The sequence below is a fragment of the Salvelinus namaycush genome, chromosome 23 (assembly GCF_016432855.1).
Source record: "Salvelinus namaycush isolate Seneca chromosome 23, SaNama_1.0, whole genome shotgun sequence".
NCBI lineage: Eukaryota > Metazoa > Chordata > Actinopteri > Salmoniformes > Salmonidae > Salvelinus > Salvelinus namaycush.
The window spans coordinates 24,799,840-24,824,330 of record NC_052329.1 but is presented as its reverse complement, the minus strand read 5'-3'; the positions used below and the strand labels follow the sequence as shown (position 1 = coordinate 24,824,330).

The 24,491-nt window shown below is 45.9% G+C and overlaps 1 protein-coding gene across 1 annotated transcript in view; it reads left to right on the top strand.

Moving 5' to 3' along the window:
• Nucleotides 1-4,189: 4,189 nt before the first annotated feature.
• Nucleotides 4,190-24,491, top strand: part of LOC120018854 (TLC domain-containing protein 2-like) — a 41,346-nt gene continuing 21,044 nt past the window's right edge. Inside the window, exons 1-3 of the mRNA XM_038962073.1 lie at nt 4,190-4,747; nt 5,133-5,215; nt 22,726-22,808. Of these exons, the coding sequence (XP_038818001.1) occupies nt 4,569-4,747; nt 5,133-5,215; nt 22,726-22,808 (345 nt within the window). The 5' untranslated portion in view covers nt 4,190-4,568. The remainder of the gene's footprint in view (nt 4,748-5,132; nt 5,216-22,725; nt 22,809-24,491) is intronic.

The window sequence follows — 24,491 nt, the reverse complement described above, 5'->3', positions numbered from 1 at the left end:
AGCCATCGCCGCTCCATTTTTCATGTATCCATTTGTTTTGTCTTGTTCCCTGCACACCTGGTTTTCATTCCCCAATCAATCTACATGTATTTATTCCTCTGTTCCCCATCATGTCTTTGTGTAAGATTGTTTGTGTTACGTCTTTGTTGTTGACACGCCAGACTGGTTAGTTTTTTACGTGATATTTCACAAAGATGTTTATTGTTAAACATTATTCTTGTAACTGTTTTGTGCGTTTTGCACTTTTGCCTCAATAAAGTGTGCGCCTGTTCACAAATCTCTGCTCTCCTGCACCTGACTTCGCTTCCAGTATGCACACACCTGACACCGTGTCTGAATCCTGGCTTAGGAAGACCACCAAAACCCCTGAAATTTCCATCCCTAACTACAACATCTTCCGACAAGATAGAACTGCCAAAGGGGGCGGTGTTGCAATCTACTGCAGAGATAGCCTGCAAAGTTCTGTCTTGCTATCCAGGTCTATACCCAAACAATTCGAGCTTCTACTTTTAAAAATCCACCTTTCCAGAAACAAGTCTCTCACCGTTGCTGCTTGCTATAGACCACGCTCTGCCCCCAGCTGTGCCCTGGACACCATATGTGAATTGATTGCCCCCCATCTATCTTCAGAGCTCGTGCTGCTAGGTGACCTAAACTGGGACATGCTTAACACCCCGGCCATCCTACAATCTAAGCTTGATGCCCTCAATCTCACACAAATTATCAACGAACCCACCAGGTACAACCCCATATCCGCAAACACGGGCACCCTCACAGATATCATCCTAAACAACTTGCCCTCCAAATACACCTTTGCTGTTTTCAACCAAGATCTCAGCGATCACTGCCTCATTGCCTGCATCCGTAATGGGTCTGCGGTCAAACGACCACCCCTCATCACTGTCAAACGCTCCCTAAAACACTTCAGCGAGTAGGCCTTTCTAATCGACCTGGCCCGGGTATCCTGGAAGGATATTGACCTCATCCCGTCAGTAGAGGATGCCTGGTTATTCTTTAAAAGTGCCTTACTCACCATCTTAAATATGCATGCCCCATTCAATTTTTTTTTAACCAGGAACAGATATAGCCCTTGGTTCTCTCCAGACCTGACTGCCCTTGACCAGCACAAAAACATCCTGTGGCGTTCTGCATTAGCATCGAATAGCCCACGTGACATGCAACTTTTCAGGGAAGTTAGGAACCAATATACACAGGCAGTTAGGAAAGCAAAGGCTAGCTTTTTCAAACAGAAATATGCATCCTGTAGCACAAACTCAAAAAAGTTATGGGACACTGTAAAGTCCATGGAGAATAAGAGCACCTCCTCCCAGCTGCCCACTGCACTGAGGCTAGGAAACACTGTCACCACCGATAAATCCACGATAATTGAGAATTTCAATAAGCATTTTTCTCCGGTTGGCCATGCTTTCCACCTGGCTACCCCTACCCCGATCAACAGCCCTGCCCCCTCCCCCCACACAGCAACTCGCCCAAGCCTCCCCCATTTCTCCTTCACCCAAATCCAGATAGCTAATGTTCTCAAAGAGCTGCAAAATCTGGACCCCTACAAATCAGCAGGGCTAGACAATCTGAACCCTCTCTTTCTAAAATTATCTGCCAAAATTGTTGCAACCCCTATTAATAGCCTGTTCAACCTCTCTTTTGTATCGTCTGAGATCCCCAAAGACTGGAAAGCTGCCGCGGTCATCCCCCTCTTCAAAGGGGGAGACACTCTAGACCAAAACTGCTACAGACCTATATCTATCCTACCCTGCCTTTCTAAGGTCTTTGAAAGCCAAGTTAACAAACAGATACCGACCATTTCGAATTCCTCCGTACCTTCTCCGCTATGAAATCTGGTTTCAGAGCTGATTATGGGTGCACCTCAGCCACGCTCAAGGTCCTAAACGATATTATAACCGCCATTGATGAGAGACATTACTGTGCAGCCGTATTCATCGACCTGGCCAAGGCTTTCGACTCTGTCAATCACCACATTCTTATCGGCAGACTCAACAGTCTTGGTTTCTCAAATGATTGCCTCACCTGGTTCACCAACTACTTCTCTGGCAGTGTTCAATGTGTCAAATCGAAGGGCCTGTTGTCCGGACCTCTGGCAGTCTCTATGGAGGTGCCACAGGGTTCAATTCTCAGGCCGACTCTCTTCTCTGTATACATCAATGATGTCGCTCTTGCTGCTGATGATCCTCTGATCCACCTCTATGCAGACGACACCATTCTGTATACCTCTGGCCCTTCTTTGGACACTGTGTTAACTAACCTCCAGACGAGCTTCAATGCCATACAACTCTCCTTCCGTGGCCTCCAACTGCTCTTAAATGCAAGTAAAACTAAATGCATGCTCTTCAACCGATCGCTGCCCGCAAGTCCAGCATCACTACTCTGGACGGTTCTGACTTAGAATATGTGGACAACTACAAATACCTAGGTGTCTGGTTAGACTGTAAACTCTCCTTCCAGACTCACATCAAGCATCTCCAATCCAAACTAAAATCTAGAATTGGCTTCCTATTTCGCAACAAAGCATCCTTCACTCATGCTGCCAAACATACCATTGTAAAACTGACCATCCTACCGATCCTTGACTTTGGCGATGTCATTTACAAAATAGCCTCCAACACTCTACTCAACAAATTGGATGCAGTCTATCACAGTGCCATCCATTTTGTCACCAAAGCCCAATATACTACCCACCACTGCGACCTGTACGCTCTCGTTGGCTGGCCCTCGCTTCATACTCACCGCCAAACTCACTGGCTCCAGGTCATCTAGAAGTCTCTGCTAGGTAAAGCCCCGCCTTATCTCAGCTCACTGGTCACCATAGCAGCACCCACCCGTAGCACGCGCTCCAGCAGGTATATCTCACTGGTCACCCCCAAAGCCAATTCTTCCTTTATGCTGCCTTTCCTTCCAGTTCTCTGCTGCCAATGACTGGAACGAACTGCAAAAATCACTGAAGCTGGAGACTCATATCTCCCTCACTAGCTTTAAGCACCAGCTGTCAGAGCAGCTCACAGATTACTGCACCTGTACATAGCCCATCTGTAAATAGCCCATCCAACTACCTCATCCCCATACTGTATTTATTTATTTATCTTGCTCCTTTGCATCCCAGTATCTCTACTTGCACATTCATCTTCTGCACATCAGCCATTCCAGTGTTTAATTGCTATATTGTAATTACTTCGCCACCATGGCCTATTTATTGCCTTACCTCCCTTATCCTACCTCATTTGCACACACTGTATATAGACTTTTTCTACTGTTTTATTGACTGTATGTTTGTTTATTCCATGTGTAACTCTGTGTTGTTGTATGTGTCGAACTGCTTTGCTTTATCTTGGCCAGGTCGCAGTTGTAAATGAGAACTTGTTCTCAACTAGCCTACCTGGTTAAATAAAGGTGAAATAAAAAAATAAAAAATATATAAAATAAGTATGCCCCCAATGCAATTCTAAAGTCTAATACATCCAGTGTGATTTCAACAGCTTTTTGTCAAATAAACAAATTATTGTATTTGTTGATTTTATATAACAACATTTCAACCTCGTTTAGCATGATCTATTCAATTATGGCATAATTATAATTGTATTAATTTGCATCACTGTCAATGGCATACTTTTATTTTGAAGGCTAACCGCAAAGTCTACTATTATGGCTATGTTCACATAGATGGAACCGACCACCATTAATCAAATAAGAACTGTTTTACAAATGAGGGCTATTTTAGATGACGACACCTAGCTATATAGTACTACTGAAACAGATGATGTCGTTTTGCTGTGTTTTTGGGGAAGAACATTGTTTGCGTCCATGAGCTAGCTAGCTTTCTTTTATGACCAGCACTAGGCGAGACAACTATCTGCATCGCATGGAACGCCGTTTGGGTCTTTGCGTGTCATAAAAGATACACGTCGTGTCCTGGCCCACAGAAAAAAACTACGTGCGTCTATGTTGTCTGGTTTATTTCATGAAACTACTATTCCCATAACCCTTTATGAATGAACGGAGGCGGAGTGATACATTCATGACGTATACTTTTAATCGTTCTAGCTGCGCCCCCTTATAGTAGGGCGGGTATTGTCTGTGTTTGGTAACTCCACAGCACAAGTTACACAAGCAAGGATCATTTTATAATAGGAGCATTTCACAACTTTTACATCAATTCGCACGCTCAGCACATGCGTCCGAGAAAGCAATTATGTATTCTCCTTTGGCTGGTACTACAATAAAAATGGTCAACCTGAAATCATAGAATAGAATAGATCATCATTGACGTCCACGCCTCACCTTCCATTTATGAGACAAAACGATCAAATTGCCTACATTTGAGTCGACTGACATCAGGAGTCGGAAGAACATTTATCGCTTTGGGATGAATTAACACGGAACTCCAAAGTAAAGTCAGTATGTTTGCTTTGACAGTGTAAATATCAATCGCGAGCAGGGAGAGCGAGCGCGTCGATCTTGAACAACTACAGCGCGCGAATTTTCTAACGTTGAATTCTTCAAGTGGAGTAGGACACAGAAAGGAGTTTGTCGTCGCCATGGAGTTGAATTCAGTGCTTTTGACTGCGGGTGGCTCTATTGGATTTTTTAAACTTGTCAACTGTGGTGTCAGTAAACTCCATATTCCTAAAACTGCTTGCAGAAACGCCTGGAAATGGAGAAATATCTGCACATCTTTCACCCACAGTCTGATAACTGGGATATGGGCTGTACTATGGTGAGTCGTTTTCCACTGCCTTGATGCTTGACATGCAAAGATCAATTGTTTTCAATTATCTTACACATTTACAGGGTAGTAACTGATAATAGGGTTTATAATACATTTTTACAATTTAAAGGTAAAAATTTTGATTTTTGTAGGGTAAGGTAACATAATGTTTTATTCTGGACTGAATTGTGGAATGTTAAATCAATTAACCTATGGTCATATAGAATGCTTCAGAATCAATTTTATCTAGCCTACACCTTTTTCACTATGCTAATTCTCTCCAACTTTCTCTCCCAATAATACAAAAAACGATTTCATTGCTTTGAATAATATATCCATTTTAATTGCTTTCTGGTTATTCTCTCAAATGAATGTGTCTGTTTTTCCCCTGCAGCTTTTTCGTACACCCACAGATGGCCGAAGATTTGATAGGAACCCATTCTGTGTTCTCGCACACGTTGGTTTCTGTATCAATTGGTGAGTGAGTGTGTGGATGGGCAGAGGGAAAGGGAAGCGGTGTGTGAGCTTTCCACACATAGCAGCAGGAAGCACCCCTGATCAATCAAAATAATTTCAGAAATCAGGATATAAAAATAATTTACCCCAAAGTTACACCAGTCTAAACAGACATAAGTACAATTATTCCAAATACTACACCAGAGAGCATAATTTAGCTACAGAGGATCAATGTCTTTTAAAAAATAGCAGTGGATTAAGTTTTATCACGAGTATTTACAGTTGGGAAGGTTGCAATTTGGCCAATACACTCGCTAAATATAGAACAGTTTGTTCCGTTGTGGCCAACGCGGTCTGAAGAGACACACGCATACTCATACACACGCTAGCACACACACTATACACACGCACATTTCAATATTGTTATATGGTGGTATTATACATTTTGTGTTGTAATGATGTTATAAGATGTACTTTTATTACATTTTTTTGGTTTAGTTGTGTGATGTGTCTGGACCCCAGGAAGAGTAAGGCAGCAGCTAATGGGGAATCATAATAAATACAAATAGATATAATCCATAGAAAGATTTTGGAACCTCTAACTCTGCCACTTTGACTGTTGAACTCATGGGCACACTAGCAATGGCTGCCAGTCCAGACTTGAATGGGAACTGCCATCTATGGATTATATTTGTGTGGTTGGTTGCGGCTGTCATTATTCCTTTCGCAAAATACAATCACGAGAAAAACGTAGGTCTACCGTTTGGAAAGAAAATGCCTACTGCTGAAAAGAGAAGACTAATCTGTCTGTAGACGCTAACACATTTGTTTCTCAACTTTTGAGCGATTCTGAGCGAACAGCACTGCTTTTCAAAGTATCTTAACTTGAGATATTGGCATGAGCACATCGGCCATCACCGGTGAGTAGCCTATGCTATCTATCTTCATCATTGAGTCAGTGTTACTGGAAAGTTTATTTTGTAGCTATACTCAACTGAAGAAAAATATAAACGTAACATGTAAAGTGTTGGTACTATGTTTAATGAGCTGAATTAATTTTTTCCATATGCACAAAAAGCTTATTTCTCAATTTTTTTGCACAAGTTTGTTTACATCCCTATTAGTGAGCATTTCTCCTTTGCCAATATAATCCATCCACCTGACGGGTGGCATATCAAAATGCTGATTAAACAGCATGATCATTACACAGGTGCACCTTGTGCTGGGGACAATTATAAGGTCACATAAAAATGTGTAGTTTTGACACACAACACAATGCCACAGATGTCTCAAGTTGAGGGAGCATACAATTGGCATGCTGACTGCAGGAATGTCGACCAGAGCTGTTGCCAGAGAATTGAATGTTAATTTCTACCATAAACTGCCTCCGTTGTCATGGGAAATCTATAGATTAGGGCCTAATACATTTTTTCAATTGACTGATTTCCTTTATATGAATTGTAACTCAGTAAAATCTTTGAAATTGGTGTGTGTGTGTGTGTGTGTAGCATATGCAAAACTTTATAGCCTATTGGTTTATACTTTCATAAAACAACAATTATCCTCCTTACGGTTCAGCTGTCAGAGATTTGAGCACTAAATGCATCAGGGCAAGGCATGCGTAGGCCTGTAGGCTTAGGCGTCCACTGTGATATTAATATTTAAAAAATATAAATGAAGAGAAGCTTACATGCTGACTAGAGTGGGCACGCGCCTGCATCCGCCATCGCGTCCATGCTGATTTTGTCCATCCACACCAGACAAGATCAGGACACGCAGGTTTAAATAGAAAAACAAACTCTAAACTAGGGCTCTTATGGTGACCTTATTACCGCCACACCGGCGGTCACGAGTCATGACGGCAGTAAAATTCCATGTGACCATTTAGTCACGGTAATTAGGCTTTTCCAAGCTCTGTTGCTGCTGATGGTCATTAGGAGCCTACCAAACTTGCTAACTGCCTGGTACTCAGCACTCTATTGTCCCTCTAATCACTCTAACATCAATGCAAATGTATTTGAAAATCTAATCAAACACATGAAAGCCCATAAGTTCATGTTGCCAACATTTCTATAGGCTATGCAACTGCGTGAGAAAACAGAGTTTTGATTCAACTCTATTAAAAGGAGGAGGATCCCATCAGCTTTCTATAGGCTAGGCCTACTATATTTATTTCTCAACTTTCCTAATATTAAGCACATTGCTTCTCTTTACAACAGGAGTATAGCCTACCTGGCTGGCATGAAAATGAACCACATGAAAATATTCCTCCATTCGCTATTTAAGTGCATAGATGACATTTATTTTTTCCCGGGTGCCCCTGTTTTGGTACAGGTGCATGATAATGGTCCATTCTAAACAAATTTCACACATATATTCTTTAGTATATGTAAAGACAAGATTAAATCAAGAATAGTGTGATGGGTGACAATATTAGCCTATCTGTCACGATCGTGTGGAGAGACGGACCAAGGCGCAGCGTGATTGGAGTTCCACATCTTTATTTTAGTGAAACTTAAAACAAACCAAGAAAACTTACAAAGACCGTGAGGACGTAGTGCCCAAACACACTAACAAACAATCAATATCCCACAAAACACAGGTGGGGAAATAGCTACCTAAATATGATCCCCAATCAGAGGCAACGATAAACAGCTGCCTCTAATTGGGAACCACATTAGCACCAACATAGAAATAGATATACTAGATCACCCCCTAGTCACACCCTGACCTACTACACCATAGAGAACCAAGGGCTCTCTATGGTCAGGGCGTGACAGTATCACGTGTGAATTATATATTGTCACTTGTGAATGATCGCGCCAACAGAAACAAACATCTCTCTGGTAAGAAGAAGGGCGGGGTGTATGCCTTATGATTAATGACTCATGGTGTAATCACAACAACATACAGGAACTCAAGTCCTTTTGTTCACCTGACCTAGAATTCCTTACAATCAAATGCCGACTGCATTATCTTCCAAGAGAATTCTCTTCGATTATAGTCACAGCCGTGTATATCCCCCCCCCCCCCCCCAGCAGATACCTCGTCGGCCCTGAAAGAACTTCACTGGACTCTTTGTAAACTGGAAACCATACATCCTGAGGCTGCATTTATTGTAGCTGGTGATTTTAACAAAGTTTACCTGAGAACAAGACTTCCTAAATTCTATCATATTAAATGCGCGACACAAGCTGGTTGCATTCTCGATCATTGCTACTCTAACTTCCGCGATGCATACAAAGCCCTCCCCCACCCTGCCTTTGTCAAATCTGACCATGACTCCATTTTGTTGCTCCCAGCCTATTGACAGAAACTAAAACAGGAAACGCCCGTGCTCAGGTCTATCCAATGCTGGTCTGACCAATCGGATTCCACACTTCAAGATTGCTTCGATCACGTGGACTGGGATATGTTCTGGATAGCCTCAGACAACAACATTGATGTATACTCTGACTCAGTGAGCGAGTTTATTAGCAAGGGCATCGGAGATGTTGTACCCACTGTGACTATTAAAACCTTACCTAACCAGAAACCGTGGATTGATGGCAGCATTCGCGCAAAACTGAAAGCGCGAACCATCGCTTTTAATCATGGCAAGGCGACTGGAAACATGACTGATTACAAACAGTGCAGCTATTCCCTCCGTAAGGCAATCAAACAAGCAAAGTGTCAGTATAGAGACAAAGTAGAGTCGCAATTCAAAGGCTCAAATATGAGACGTATGTGGCAGGGTCTACAGTCAATCACGGATTACAAAAAGAAAACCAGCCCCGTCGCGGATATCGACGTCCTGCTCCCAGACAAATTAAACAACTTCTTTGCTCGCTTTGAGAACAATACAGTGCCACTGACACGGCCCGCTACCAAAGCCTGTGGGCTCTCCTTCTCCGTGGCCAATGTGAGTAAAACATTTAAACGTGTTAACCCTTGCATGGCTGCCGGCATCCCTAGCCGTGTCCTCAGAGCATGCGCAGAACAGCTGGCTGGTGTGTTTACAGACATATTCAATCAATCCCTATCCCAGTCTGCTGTCCCCACATGCTTCAAGATGGCCACCATTGTTCCTGTTCCTAAATGACTATTGCCCCGTTGCACTCACTTCTGTCATCATGAAGTGCTTTGAGAGACTAGTCAAGGATCATATCACCTCCACCCTACCTGATACCCTAGACCTACTCCAATTTGCTTACCGCCCCAACAGGTCCCCTGACGATGCAATCGCCATCACACAGCACACTGCCCTATCCCATCTGGACAAGAGGAATACCTATGTAAGAATGCTGTTCACTGACTACAGCTCAGCATTTAACACCATAGTACCCTCAACTCGTCATTAAGCTCGAGACAACTTGGTCCTGGACTTTCTGACGGGCTTCCCCCAGGTGGTGAAGGTAGGAAACAACATCTACACCCTGCTGATCCTCAACACTGGGGCCTCACAAGGGTGCATTCTCAGCCCTCTCCTGTACTCCCTGTTCACCCATGACTGCGTGGCCATACACGCTTCCAGCTCAATGATCAAGTTTGCAGACGATGATACAGTGGTAGGCTTGATTACCAACAATGACAAGAAGGCCTACAGGGAGGAGGTGAGGGCCCTCGGAGTGTGGTGTCAGGAAAATAACCTCTCACTCAACGTCAACAAAACAAAGGAGATGATCGTGGACTTCAGGAAACAGCAGAGGGAGCACCCCCCAATCCACATCGACGGGACAGTAGTGGAGAAGGTGGAAAGTTTTTTAAGTTCCTCGGCGTACACATCACGGACAAACTGAAATGGTCAACCCACACAGACAGTGTGGTGAAGAAGGAGCAACCGTGCCTCTTCAACCTCAGGAGGCTGAAGAAATTTGACCTGTCACCTAAAACACTCTCACAAACTTTTACAGATGCACAATTGAGAGCATCCTGTCACCGCCTGGTACAGCAACTGCACCGCCCTCAACCGCAAAGCTCTCCAGAGGGTAGTGCGGTCTGCACAACACATCACCGGGGGCAAACTACCTGCCCTCCAGGACACCTGCAGCACCCGATGTCACGATGTCGATCGAGAGATAGAATCTGTTTTTCAGTCTCAAGGCCATCAGACTGTTGAACAGCCATCACTAACATAGAGAGGCTGCTGCCAACAAATCTCTGGCCACTAAGAAATTGACTTAATAAAGGTATCACTAATCACTTTAAATAACGCCACTTTAATAATATTTACATATCCGACATTACTCATCTCATATGTAAACTCAGCAAAAAAAGAAATGTCCCTTTTTCAGGACCCTGTCTTTCAAAGACCATTCGTAAAATCCAAATAACTTCACAGATCTTCATTGTAAAGGGTTTAAACACTGTTTCCCATGCTTGTTCTATTAACCATAAACAATTAATAAACATGCGCCTGTGGAATGGTCGTTAAGACACTAACAGCTTACAGACGGTAGACAATTAAGGTCACAGTTATGAAAACTTAGGACACTAAAGAGGCCTTTCTACTGATTCTGAAAAACACCAAAAGAAAGATGCCCAGGGTCCCTGCTCATCTGCGTGAACGTGCCTTAGGCATGCTGTAAGGAGGCATGAGGACTGCAGATGTGGCCAGGGCAATAAATTGCAATGTCCGTACTGTGAGACACCTAAGATAGCGCTACAGGGAGACAGGACGGACAGCTGATCATCCTCGCAGTAGCAGACCATGTGTAACAACACCTGCACAGGATCGGTACATCCGAACGTCACACCTGCGGGACAGGTACAGGATGGCAACAACAACTGCTCGAGTTACACCAGGAACGCACAATCCCTCCATCAGTGTTCAGACTGTCCGCAATAGGCTGAGAGAGGATGGACTGAGGGCTTGTAGGCCTGTTGTAAGGCAGGTCCTCACCAGACATCACCGGCAACAACGTCGCCTATGGGCACAAAACCATCGTCTCTGGACCAGACAGGACTAGCAAAAAGTGCTATTCACTGACGAGTCGTGGCTTTGTCTCACCAGGGGTGATGGTCGGATTCGCGTTTATCGTCGAAGGAATGAGCGTTACACCGAGGCCTGTACTCTGGAGTGGGATCGATTTGGAGGTGGAGGGTCCGTCATGGTCTGGGGCGGTGTGTTATAGCATCATCAGACTGAGCTTGTTGTCATTGCAGGCAATCTCAACGTTGTGCGTTACAGGGAAGACGACATCCTCCCTCATGTGGTACCCTTCCTGCAGGCTCATCCTGACATGACCCTCCAGCATGACAATGCCACCAGCCATACTGCTTGTTCTGTGCGTGATTTCCTGCAAGACAGAAATGTCAGTGTTCTGCCATGGCCATCGAAGAGCTTGGATCTCAATCCCATTGAGCACGTCTGGGACCTGTTGGATCGGAGGGTGAGGGCTAGGGCCACCTCAACGAGTTGAAACAGGAGAACGGCAAGATGACATCAATCTGTAAGTAATTGAGAGAGGACATCAATTTCTATGTGTGAATCCATGATAACAATGACAGATAAATCAGGGACAATCTTGAGGGACAATCAAGGCGGAACAACATGGTTGTGGAAGGAATTGCAGAATCTCCACATTAGACCTGGACAGAGTCTGAGGACAAAGTGAGGGATATTATCTCAGAAAAATTGAAGATGGACCACAGGAAGATTGAGGTGGAGAGCACCCACAGGACTGGAAAACCCACCACCGGCCCAGGTGACAGGCCCAGGCCAATAGTGGTAAAGTTCCTGAGGTTCAAGGACAAGGTAGCTGTTGTGGAAAAAGCCAAGAACTTCAGAGGAACTTATATCTTCCTCAACGAGGACTATCCTGAAGCTGTGCGCTAGAAGAGGGAAGAACTGATCCCAGCTATGAAAGCTGCCAGAGTGCGTGGGTACATTGCTTACATCTGCTATGACAGGCTCATTGTCCACTCTCCCTCCCAGAAGCCTGGAAGGGATGAGAGAGCCAAGCCTATGGGTTCGTAGCTTCAACCCCGCAGCGCACACACACACCAATTGATTAATGGACTGATGAATGTATATTTTTTTCTCTTGCTTTGTTTGCTCTTTTCAGTATTATGTCTATCTCTGATAAGTTACACAGGAAAGGGCTGCAAATAGCCCGTATTTAATATATGTAGCCTTAGAAATAAGGTTCATGAAATCAATAACTTGCTACCATCAGATAACAACATTCATATATTAGCCATTTCGAAGACTATAGAGATAATTAATTTGATGATGCAGCAGTAGCAATACAAGGATATAACATCTATGGCAAAATGGCTTAAAGACAACAAAGTCAAGGTATTGGAGTGCCATCACAAAGCCCTTTTTTAACCTTTATTTAACTAGGCAAGTCAGTTAAAAACAAATTCTTATTTTCAATGACAGCCTGGGAACAGTGGGTTAACTGCCTTGTTCAGAGGCAGAACGACAGATTTTTACTTTGTCAGCTCAGGGATTTGATCTTCCGGTTACTAGTCCAACACTCTAACCACTAGGCTACCTGCCACCCCAAGGTCAATCCTGACCTCAATCCTATAGAAAATTTGTGGGCAGAACTGAAAAAGCGTGTGTGAGCAAGGAGGCCTACAAACCTGATTCAGTTACACCAGCTCTGTCAGGAGGAATGGGCCAAAATTCACCTAATTTATTTTGGGAAGCTTGTGGAAGGCTACCTGAAACGTTTGACCCAAGTTAACAATTTAAAGGCAATGCTACTATTGCCAAATACTAATTGAGTGTATGTAAACTTCTGACCCACTGGGAATGTGATGAAAGAAATAAAAGCTGAAATAAATCATTCTCTCTACTATTATTCTGACATTTCACATTCTTAAAATAAAGTGGTGATCCTAACTGACCTAAGAGAGTGAATTTTTACTAGGATTAAGTGTCAGGAATTGTGAAAAACGGAATTTAAATGTGTTTGGCTAAGGTGTATGTAAACTTCCGACTTCAACTGTATAAAAATGTCCATAGGGCAAGAACCTAGAGTGATACCTGTAAGAAAGAAACATTAACCCTTAAACGGAAGAGGTAAATAACGACTCTCCCAACTAGTCAGTTCAGTCCATTAACCTGGAGGTTGACTAAGATGCCTAACGGAGCCTAAGAATGAAAGGAGATTAAGTAGTCCCCCAGATGAGCAGGGTGAGTTTGTGCCCTCATAGGCCGTTCGTCAGCCGCCTCCACTTGTGGCTCTGGCCCTTGGGGAGCCCACAGAGGCTGGGGTTCGGGTGGTAGAAGTGGAGGAGGTCCACCAGGTGGCGTCTCTGGCCTGTAAGTCAGTTTTGTGGGCATTTGTGTTCCTTGAGGGGTAGGGACTTTTCTGAGGTGGCTGGCACGCCAGCGTGATCCATTGCTCAGCTTGAAGGTGGCGGGCCCCAGTTGTCGACTGACCTGCAAGGGGTCCGACCAGATTGAGGCCATTTTGTTGCGCCGCTGAGGTCGTCAGGCTCGGTCCCAGTCTGACACTTGAATGATTGGCTTCTTTACTCTGTGTGCCTTGTCGAAACACTGTTTCATTGCTCTTTGGTGATTGGTCACTGCCTGCTTTTCTTGGGTGCGCCCAGTCGCCGGTTCTGCTACTCTCTGTGTTCTGAGTCTGTCCAGTGGCAGTTCCATCTCACGACCTAGCATGAGAGATGCCGGGGAGACCTGTGTTGTTGTGTTTGCTTGCTCTGTAGTACATTAGTGTTTGGTTCAAAGTAGTTTGGAACATGCACCTCTGGACCTGGTGCGCTCTGATGCCGTTCTTCAGTGTTTGGTTTAAGCGTTCCACCCCTCCGTTAGCTTGTGGGTTGTAGTAGGCCATGCGGATGTGTTTGATTCCCTTGTTGCTGAGAGTGGAGGAAAACTCAGAGGTTAGCTGGGGCCCATTGTCCAGGGTGAGGGGTAGGCCCCACCTTGTGAACAGGCTGTCTAGGATGTCCACGATGGCCTGTGTTGTGACAGTTCCGACAGGAACCATTTCTGGCCACTTAGAGTGGAGGTCATATGCCACTACCAGGAAGCTCTGATTGTGAGGGACTGCGTGCCCATTGATCTCGCCACAGATGTCCAGCTGGATGTGCTCCCTGGGGCGGGACGGCAACACGTGGTGCTGCAGGGAGGGGGGCTGACTTTCCTGTTTTCCCACTGAGAAGGCATGCAGCACAATCCCTGACCAGGGCTTCAATGTTGTGGTCGAAGCGTGGCCATCACACAAGGTCTCGACATCACTGCTTGACCTTCACTATGCCCAAGTGACCCTTGTGCACAATTGATAGAACACTCGCACGCAGGCCACTCAGGACCACAGTGCAAAACCCTCGAGAGACACAGACTTCTTCCCAGCAAAAAAGTTTGTGCTTCACCCTGGCTTAAGTCGCCAGCTCTTCCGGGACACGTGCTGGCCATCCAGTGCGTATGTAGGTGCGCAGGGTAGACAGTGTGGGATCCTGTTCCGATGCTTGCTTCAGCTCCTCCAGTGAGACGGCTGACTGAACGGGTGCGTAGAGCATTTGTACGAGCTCTGTTTCGTTGTCGTCTGGCAAGACGGTCGGAGTAGGAGCGTCAAAGGAGCGTGAGAGGAGGTCTGCCACCATGTTATCCCTCCCCGGAGTGAACTTCAGCTGATAGTCATACTGTCTGAGGCGGTCGACTCATCTGTGCAGCCGAAGTGGTTTGTGGCCAGTTCCTGATGCTGACAGTAGCGTTGTGAGGGACTGGTGGTCATTTCGGGGTATGAACAGCCGGCTGTATAGTTAGAGGTGCCACCTTTTGCATGCCCAGACACAGGCCAGTGCTTCTCGTTTTCCCACAGAGTACCGTTGTTCAGTGGGGCTCAGGGCCCTTGAGGCGTAGGCGACGGGCCTCTCAATGCCATTCTGCAGCTGTGAGAGGACAGCTCCTAGTGCTCCATCTGAGGCATCACAGGTGACAATGGTGGGGCAGACAACGTCAAAATTAGCCAAAACTGGGGCTGTGGTGAGCTGGCTCTTCAGGAAGCGGACCACGTCTGAGCAGGCTGCTGTCCAGACCCATGGCTCGTCCTTCTTGAGAAGCTGGCGCAGGGGCACTCTGGTCTGAAAGTAGTGGGGCAGAAACCGGAGGTAATAGGCTGTCATACCCAAGAATGAGGCCACCTGAGAGGCTGATGTCAGTTCCGGGATGCGGAGGACGGCTTCAATGTTTGAAATGAGTGGGGCAATGCCTTTGGCCGACAGGCGGAAACCCACAAACTCGATGGTTGGAGCTGCAAAGGAGCACTTTCCACCGTTCAGGGTCAGGTTGTTCTGTAGTAGAGCACTGAATACTCTGTGGAGTCGATGGATGTGGAGGTCAGGGCTGTGGACCACGATGTCGTCCAGATAGACTGCCACCCCGGGTTTTCCAGTGAGGATGGTTCTCATCACCTTCTGGAAGCAGCTGGTGGGCGGTGCGAAGTCCAAAAGGCATGCGTGTATATCTGAACACACCAGCATGTGTGACAACAGCATGTAAGACAACAGCCTTGTTCACAGCACGGAGATCCACACAGGTCCGGATTCCACCTGACTTTTTGGTTGCGATGACCAAGTTTGAAATCCAGGACACAGCGTTGACTGGCTCGATGATGCCTGCCTTCCAACTGTGACTGGAGATCTTTTGTGTCGTCATCACGCAGTGCAAAGGGAATGCGCCGCAGAGGCTGCATGACTGCGGTCATGTCCGGGTTCACTAGGGGCCTATGAGTAAAAGCTGTGAGGCAGCCCAGTCCATCAAACAGACTTGGCCAGCTCTGTTGCTATGTGCCGGTTACTTAGTGGGTCAGCTATCCACCGTCATCTCTCAGTGTGAACCCCAAGCCTGTGCTGAGGTCGAGGCTCAGAAGGTTGGCACCCTGCTTTGTAACGTGAAATGTGAATGAGGGCAGCTGCTTGGCACCGTAGTGCACTGGGACCTGGAGGGTGCCTGCAATGTCTATCTTGGATCTACCATACCCACACACGGCAGTGGAGGGCTGTTGGAGTGGTAGGTGACTGAAACCCTTGTAGTAAGTTGCAAGGTTGAGCAACAACACCGCAGCGCCAGTATCCAGTAGCAAAGGCAAATCCACCTCACCCAGCTGCACAGTGCATGTCTTGAATGCCACATGGTTGGTGAAGACGTTTTGGAGTTCAATGTGTTCATGTTGAGAGCGAGATGAAAATAAGGGCCTGTTCTGGGTGGAGCTAGTAGTTGGGGCAGAACGTCACACTTTAGCAAAGTGATTGTATTTTGAACAGTTCTTGCATATTTTCCCACGGGCTGGGCAGTTTGAAGCCCTTGAATTGTGAGAGCTAGCCCCACAGTTGCCACAGCTACTTCTGTTTGTTTGTCTGTGTGCCTGCTGCACGGGCATGCCGGTGTCTGTGTCCATGCAGCTATCGATGTGAGAGGGCGTGTGCAGTAAGTGATCGTTGTAGTGCGCCTGCTCGGGCTGAAGCTGCTGTGTGAGAATGGCAGGGGGCCGAGTGTATGCTGCAGAGCTGTCTGTTAGCATAGTAGAGCATTCCAAAGCCGCTTCAACCTGGATTGCTATTTTAATAGCTCCATCAAGTTGTAAATTATCCGATTCCAAAAGCAGTTTCTCCTTTGTCTTTTCACATAACGTCCCCTCTATTAGCTGATCCCTGATGATCTCGTCCTGAAGTGTCCCGTAGTTACAAGAGCTAGCCAAATCCCTCAGATTAGCCACGTAGGTTTGAATGGACTCACCCGGACGTTGGTGTCTTTTCCGTAACCGGTAGCGTCGGAGGAGCATTCGCTCTTTCCTGGCGAAGTGGTTCCGTAGGAGGCTGACCTCAGCGGTGAATGTAGGAGCCGATCCAAGCGCTCTGAAAATCCTCTGTACCGAGGCAGTGACGGAGCAGTGCTGTCCTCCGCTTGTCGAAGATCTTAGAAAAGTCCATAGCTTCGAGATGAGTGTTAAAACTTTCAAGCCAGTTACTCCACGTGACTGGAGGTTCGCCAGGCACGGCGAGGAATGGTGCTGGTGGTGGTAAGCTGAATTCATCCATCTTCATCGTCAATGTTATATCTAGCTTAGCTGTCAAAGAACGCACATCTACACAGTTTCACATTGCACAGTGTGGTCCAGTGCTGCAAGGAAAGGCCTAGTTAAGCTGCAGCTGGCCCAAAACAGAGCAGCACGTTTTGCTTTTAATTGTAATCAGAGGGCTAATATAAATACTATGCATGCCAGTCTCTCTTGGCTAAGAGTTGAGGAGAGACTGACTCCATGACTTCTTCTTTTTATAATAAACATTAATGTGTTGAAAATCCCTAATTGTTTGCATAGTCAACACAGCTCTGACACACACACACTTATACCACCAGACATGCCACCAGGGGTCTTTTCACAGTCCACAAATCCAGAACAAAATCAAAAAAGCGTACAGTATTATATAGAGCCCTAATTGCATGGAACTTCCTTCCAACTCATATTGCTAAAATAAACAGCAAACCTGGTTTCAAAAAACGATAAAGCAACACCTCGCAGCACAACGCCTCTCCCTTATTTGACCTAGATAGTTTGTGTGTATGCATTGATATGTAGGCTACGTGTGCCTTTTTAAAAATGTATGTAGTTCTGTCTTTGAGCTGTTCTTGTCTATTGATGTTCTGTATTATGCCATTCTGTATTATGTTTTGTGTGGACTCCAGGAAGAGTAGCTGCTGCTTTTGCAACAGCTAATGGGGATCCTAATAAAATACCAAAATACCAAAAAGGGCATGTCGACAGATGTCCCACAAGGTCAAAAACGGGGACCCGAACCAGCGACCTGTCAGCCACCGGCCCAAACTCCCAACCGCCAGGCCACCAGCCCTCCAAGATCCCCCTCACAGTTCCCCGAGAGCTCCACTTTAACCATTAGATAACTAAAATAATTCCATTCCGGCCGGGTTAGGCCGGTCATTGTAAGTAAGAATTTGTTCTTAATAACTGACTTGCCTAGTTCAAATCAAACTTTATTTGTCACATGCGCCGAATACAACAAGTGTAGTCCTTACCGTGAAATGCTTACTTACAAGCCCTTGACCAACAGTGCAGTTCAAGGAGAGTTAAGAAAATATTTACCAAATAAGCTAAAGTAAAAAATAATAAAAAGTAACACAATAAAATAACAATAACAATAATATACAGGGGGTTCCGGTACCGAGTCAGTGTGCGGGGTACAGGTTAGTTGTGGTAATTTGTACATGCAGGTAGGGGTGAAGTGACAATGTATAGATAATAAACAGCGAGTAGCAGCAGTGTACAAGACAAATGGGGGGGGGGGGGGGGGGTCAATGTAAATAGTCTGGTAGTCATTTGATTAATTGTTCAGCAGTCTTATGGCTTGGGGGTAGAAGCTGTTAAGGAGCATTTTGGTACTAGACTTGGCGCTCCGATACTGCTTGCCGTGTGGTAGCAGAGAAAACAGTCTATGCCTTGGGTGACTGGAGTCTCTGACAATTTTATGGGCTTTCCTCTGACACCGCCTATTATATAGGTCCTGGATGGCAGGAACTTGGCCCCAGGGATGTACTGGGCCGTACACACTACCCTCTGTAGCGCCTTACGGTCAGATGCCGAGCAGTTGCCATACCAGTGATGCAACCGGTCATGATGCTCTCGATTGTGCAGCTGTAGAACTTTTTGAGGATCTGGGGACCCATGCCAAATCCTTTCAGTCTCCTGAGGGGGAAAAGGTTTTGTCGTGCCCTCTTCACGACTGTCTTGGTGTGTTTGGACCATGATAGTTCGTTGGTGATGTGGACACCAATGAACTTGAAATTCTCGACCCGCTCCACGACAGCTCTGTCGATGTTAATGGGGTGTTAATGGCCTTTACCTGTAGTCCACGATCAGCTCCTTTGTCTTGCTCACATTGAGGGAGAGGTTGTTGTCCTGGCACCACACTGACAGTTCTCTGACCTCCTCCCTATAGACTGTCTCATCGTTGTCGGTGATCAGGCCTACCACTGTTGTGTCGTCAGCAAACTTAATGATGATGTTGGAGTTGTTTGGTCATGCAGTTGTGGATGAACAGGGAGTACAGGAGGGGACTAAGTACACACCCCTGAGGGGCCCCAGTGTTGATGATCAGCGTGGCAGATGTGTTGTTGCCTACCCTTACCACCTGGGGGCAGCCCGTCAGGAAGTCCAGGATCCAGTTGCAGAGGGAGGTGTTTAGTCCCAGGGTCCTGAGCTTAATGATGAACTTCGTGAGCACTATGGTGTTGACCGCTGAGCTGTAGTCAATGAACAGCATTCTCACATAGGTGTACCTTTTGTCCAGGTCGGAAAGGGCAGTGTGGAGTGCGTTTGAGATTGCGACATCTGTGGATCTGTTGGGGAGGTATGCGAATTGGCGTGGGTCTAGGGTATCCGGTAGGATGCTGTTGATGTGAGCCATGACCAGCCTTTCAAAGCACTTCATGGCTTCAAACGTGAGTGCTACGGGGCGGTAATCATTTAGGCAGGTTACCTTCGCTTCCTTGGGCAAATGGACTATGGTGGTCTGCTTGAAAATGTCAGTGAAGACACTTGCCAGTTGGTCCGCGCATGCTTTGAGTGCACGTCCTGGTAATCCGTCTGGCTCCATGGCTTTGTGAATGTTGACCTGTTTAAAGATCTTGCTCACATCGGCTACTGAGAGCGTTATCACACAGTCATGTGACATGCTGGTAAAAATTGTAAAACTGATTTAAGTTTGCCTGCATTAAAGTCCCCGGCCACTAGGAGTGCCACTTCTGGATGAGCATTTTCTTGTTTGCTTATGGCCTAGAGTTGGTTGTCGGTGATCAGGCCTACCACTGTTGTGTCGTCAGCAAACTTAATGATGATGTTGGAGTCGTGTTTGGTCATGCAGTTGTGAATGAACAGTGCGGTCTTAGTGCCAGCATCGGTCTGTGGCGGTAAATAGACGGCTACGAATAATATAGATGATAATTCTCTTGGTAGATAGTGTGGTCTACAGCTTATCATAAGGTACTCTACCTCAGGCGAGCAATAACTTGAGACTTCTTTAATATTAGACATCGCGCACCAGCTGTTATTGACAAAAAGACACATACCCCCACCCCTCGTCTTACCAGACGTAGCTTCTCTGTTCTGCCGGTGCATGGAAAATCCCGCCAGCTCTATATTAGCCGTGTCGTCGTTCAGCCACGACTCGGTGAAACATAAGATTTTACAGTATTTAATGTCCCGTTGGTAGAATATGCCACCTGACCTTGTCTATCTCTCATATGACTTAGAGCAATAGTGTGTGTGTGTGTGTGTCAGCCTATACCCCTCCACTGACCTCCCCAACACGCTTCATGTGTCTGACAGCAAAAATTGGTCTGTAGAAGGAGTATTAAGTCAAACAGCAGACCATAGCTTTCACTTGGTTAGGAGTCTCGGCTAGATGGACAAAATCTTTATTTTTATTTAACTAGGCAAGTCAGTTAAGAACACATTCTTATTTTCAATGACGGCCTAGGAACAGTGGGTTAACTGCCTTGTTCAGGGGCAGAATGACAGATTTTTACCTTGTCAGCTCGGGGGTTCGATCTTGCAACCTCTCGGTTACTAGTCCAACACGGAGCTTAAAGTAAACCCCAGCAGTACAGCCCCTTTAAATAAAAATTCCTCTATTTTGACTTCATGCTCTCTAATTGGCTCGTGTATTGAGCTAATTTACACTCTATAAGCTGTTAATGTTTTGGATCTGTGCCTGGCTAACAAGGGCTCCCTTAGAATTCCAAGGATTGTTAGCGTTCTCCCAGAGAATCCACCCACCCTTGAATGCTGCCTGTCAGTGTTGTTAGTGTTGCCGGAATTCTAGAATCAATGGGGAGCATTATGATGCTTCGTCCCAGGCACTGCTCCGGACCTACCCCTGTAGGTTGCGTGACCCTAGAATGGGCCGTAGCGCCTGAGAAGTAGGCTGTTGATATATGCCGCAGCAGCCTGCCCGGGTCAAATGCCATCTATAACAGAGAAGTAACACAGAAGGGAGTCCGGGTGAGGAGGGATGGTGGATGGTGCTTCCTCTGAGACCTGCCTACAACAATGTGGCGTGACAGTGACACTGAGCCTATAGTACGGTCGTCACTATCAGGCCACTATGCAAAGCTAGAAAGACAAAGTATTTTCACTATAGGCAATTTTGACATGGCAGCTTGGCCACATAGTAGAAACCTACTGTATGTTCAGAGGCTATATTTAAAATGTTTTGTTTGTTTTTCGCTCTGATTGACCAAACAAACACTAGTCTGGGCCTCTGTCTGTGGGCTGACTTGATTATGTCAGGCCAAGGCAAAGGTGTTGACATTTTGGAATGCATAACAGTTGCAGTAGGTACCCTCCCAGGCTGACCAAAGGTAAATGGAGTGTTACACACCAAACATGACACTATCATGAAGTGCCACTCTCCTATTGGGTGTGTCGTTAAGTTCATTTTTAAGAATATTTTTGTTTTGAGAAACTGTAATCTGTCAAAGATTTTCTGATGTAGACTCATCTCAACCAAACATCCAGGGTTTGGCTGTCAGCCAGTGTATAGACAAGTTGTGTTTGATCACCATGTCGTTGGACAGTCACTGCCCAAAACCCACAGAACGGGAGAGATTGGCTCCAGTCACCAGCCATTTGAGATAACATGTAGAGCTATGCTGCTGTTGAATTTAAACACTACAATTTTTTAAATACATTTTCAGCCACGTGTGGTGGTACAGAAAGGTGTGAGAAACTGGGGCAGGACAGGGGCAGGGTGTGAGACGGGGACAGAGGCACACAGAGAGGGACAGAGAGAGACCGAACCAATGATTCCTTTTGGAACACAGTCAGTGTCATAATGATAAGAGAGCCTGTTGGAAGGCCAACGGGTGGACAGTTGGTCACATGCCACCATGGTTCAATAACGTGAGAGCTTGACCTAGGTTGACGGTCTTCGCTGGTTGTAAAATGGCTTTTCTTTATACACGTCTAGGAATGATGAATGGATGACACTTTTAAAATCTAATATGGATCCTATTCAGTCAAAATCAATTCCCAATGCACAGTAAGAATTATTTTTGGGATTCAACTTGGACAATTTGGTTAAGTAAACATCCGTTGTTTCTTCAGCATGTGTTTGTCATATAGCAGCTGAGGATGCTCTAAAGGGACACGTCTTATCACAATGTTTACAGAAGCCGTTTGGTGTTGAATGTCAAATAGAATATGTAGGAGGAACACAGACTAGGGTTAATTCTAGTCTGCCCTAGAGGAGGACCCCCTCCGCTACATACACACACACCCGACTATCTTTAATGCTTCATTATTTTTCCACCATTCTGAAAAGCCGTCTCCATGGTTACACCCATAGCAGGGGACTGATCTAAATAGCGCTCTTTAACTGACATCTTGGTTACCATCCTTGGTGTCGTCATGGAAGCGACTGGCAAGAGGGGTCCCCACTAAATATACTTGATATGCCAAATGCTCCTCCACTGAAAAAACCTTTGTTCTATCAATCTCCATTCCTTTGTTTTGGTTCTAAGCTAGAATATGCCTTTTCCATGTTTTGTTCAACAGGCTACTTCATCTATGACTTCCTTGATATGGTGCTCAACCAGAAGATGATCCTATCATGGGAGCTCCTATTCCATCACACAGTGGTAAGTGGCCCTGGTAGCATCTACAAGGTTTGAGGTACACGTTATGTACAACCACAGATCTAGGATCAGGTTACCTGACCTCACTCACCATAACCTTGATAAATATCTGACCCTGTATCAGCGGTTAGGTGAAACATAGCCTAGAATCTCTGTCTCAACCTCATTATCTAGCTAAAACACCCACCAGAGAATACTGAAGCAGTGAAAGCATCACACAGTGCACACACATTTTACACACAAAACCCCCACAGTCATTGGCCCCTGTTAGCATACAGCAGAGCTCAAATCATATTTTATTGGTATAAGCATTTTGCTGCACCTGCGATGTCTCTAGCTATAACAATGCAGTAAAATCTAGCAATACAATAACAATACAACACTTCTGCGAGCAGGCCTTTCTAATCGACCTGGCCCGGGTATCCTGGAAGGATATCGACCTCATCCCGTCAGTCGAGGATGCCTGGTCATTTCCTCACCATCTTAGATAAGCATGCCCCGTTCAAAAAATGCAGAACTAAGAACAGATATAGCCCTTGGTTCACTCCAGACCTGACTACCATTGACCAGCACAAAAACATCCTGTGACGGACTGCAATAGCATCGAATAGTCCCCGCGATATGCAACTGTTCAGGGAAGTCAGGAACCAATACACGCAATCAGTCAGGAAAGCAAAGGCTAGCTTTTTCAAGCAGAAATTCGCATCCTGTAGCTCTAACTCCAAAAAGTTTTGGGAGACTGTAAAGTCCATGAAGAACGAGCACCTCCTCCCAGCTGCCCACTGCACTGAGGCTTGGTAACACGGTCACCACTGATAAATCCATGATAATCGAAAATTTCAATAAGCATTTTTCAACGGCTGGCCATGCCTTCCTCCTGGCTACTCCAACCCCGGCCAACATCCCCGCCTCCCCCGCAGCTACTCGCCCAAGCCTCCCCAGCTTCTCCTTCACCCAAATCCAGACAGCAGATGTTCTGAAAGAGCTGCAAAACCTGGACCCGTAGAAATCAGCTGGGCTAGACAATCTGGACCCTCTCTTTCTAAAACTATCCGCCGCCATTGTTGCAACCCCTATTACCAAGCCTGTTCAACCTCTCTTTCGTATCGTCCGAGATCCCTAAAGATTGGAAAGCTGCCGCGGTCATCCCCCTCTTCAAAGGGGGTGACACCCTAGACCCAAACTGTTACAGACCTATATCCATCCTGCCCTGCCTATCTAAAGTCTTCGAAAGCCAAGTTAATAAACAGATCACTGACCATTTTCGAATCCCACCGTACCTTCTCCGCTGTGCAATCCGGCTTCCGAGCCGGTCACGGGTGCACCTCAGCCACGCTCAAGGTACTAAACGATATCATAACCGCTATCAATAAAAGACAGTACTGTGCAGCCGTCTTCATCGACCTGGCCAAGGCTTTCGTCTCTGTCAATCACCGTATTCTTATCGGCAGACTCAATAGCCTTGGTTTTTCTAATGACTGCCTCGCCTGGTTCACCAACTACTTTGCAGGCAGAGTTCAGTGTGTCAAATTGGAGGGCATGTTGTCCGGACCTCTGGCAGTCTCTATTGGGGTACGACAGGGTTCAATTCTCGGGCCGACTCTTTTCTCTGTATATATCAATGATGTCGCTCTTGCTGCGGGCGATTCCCTGATCCACCTCTACGCAGACGACACCATTCTGTAT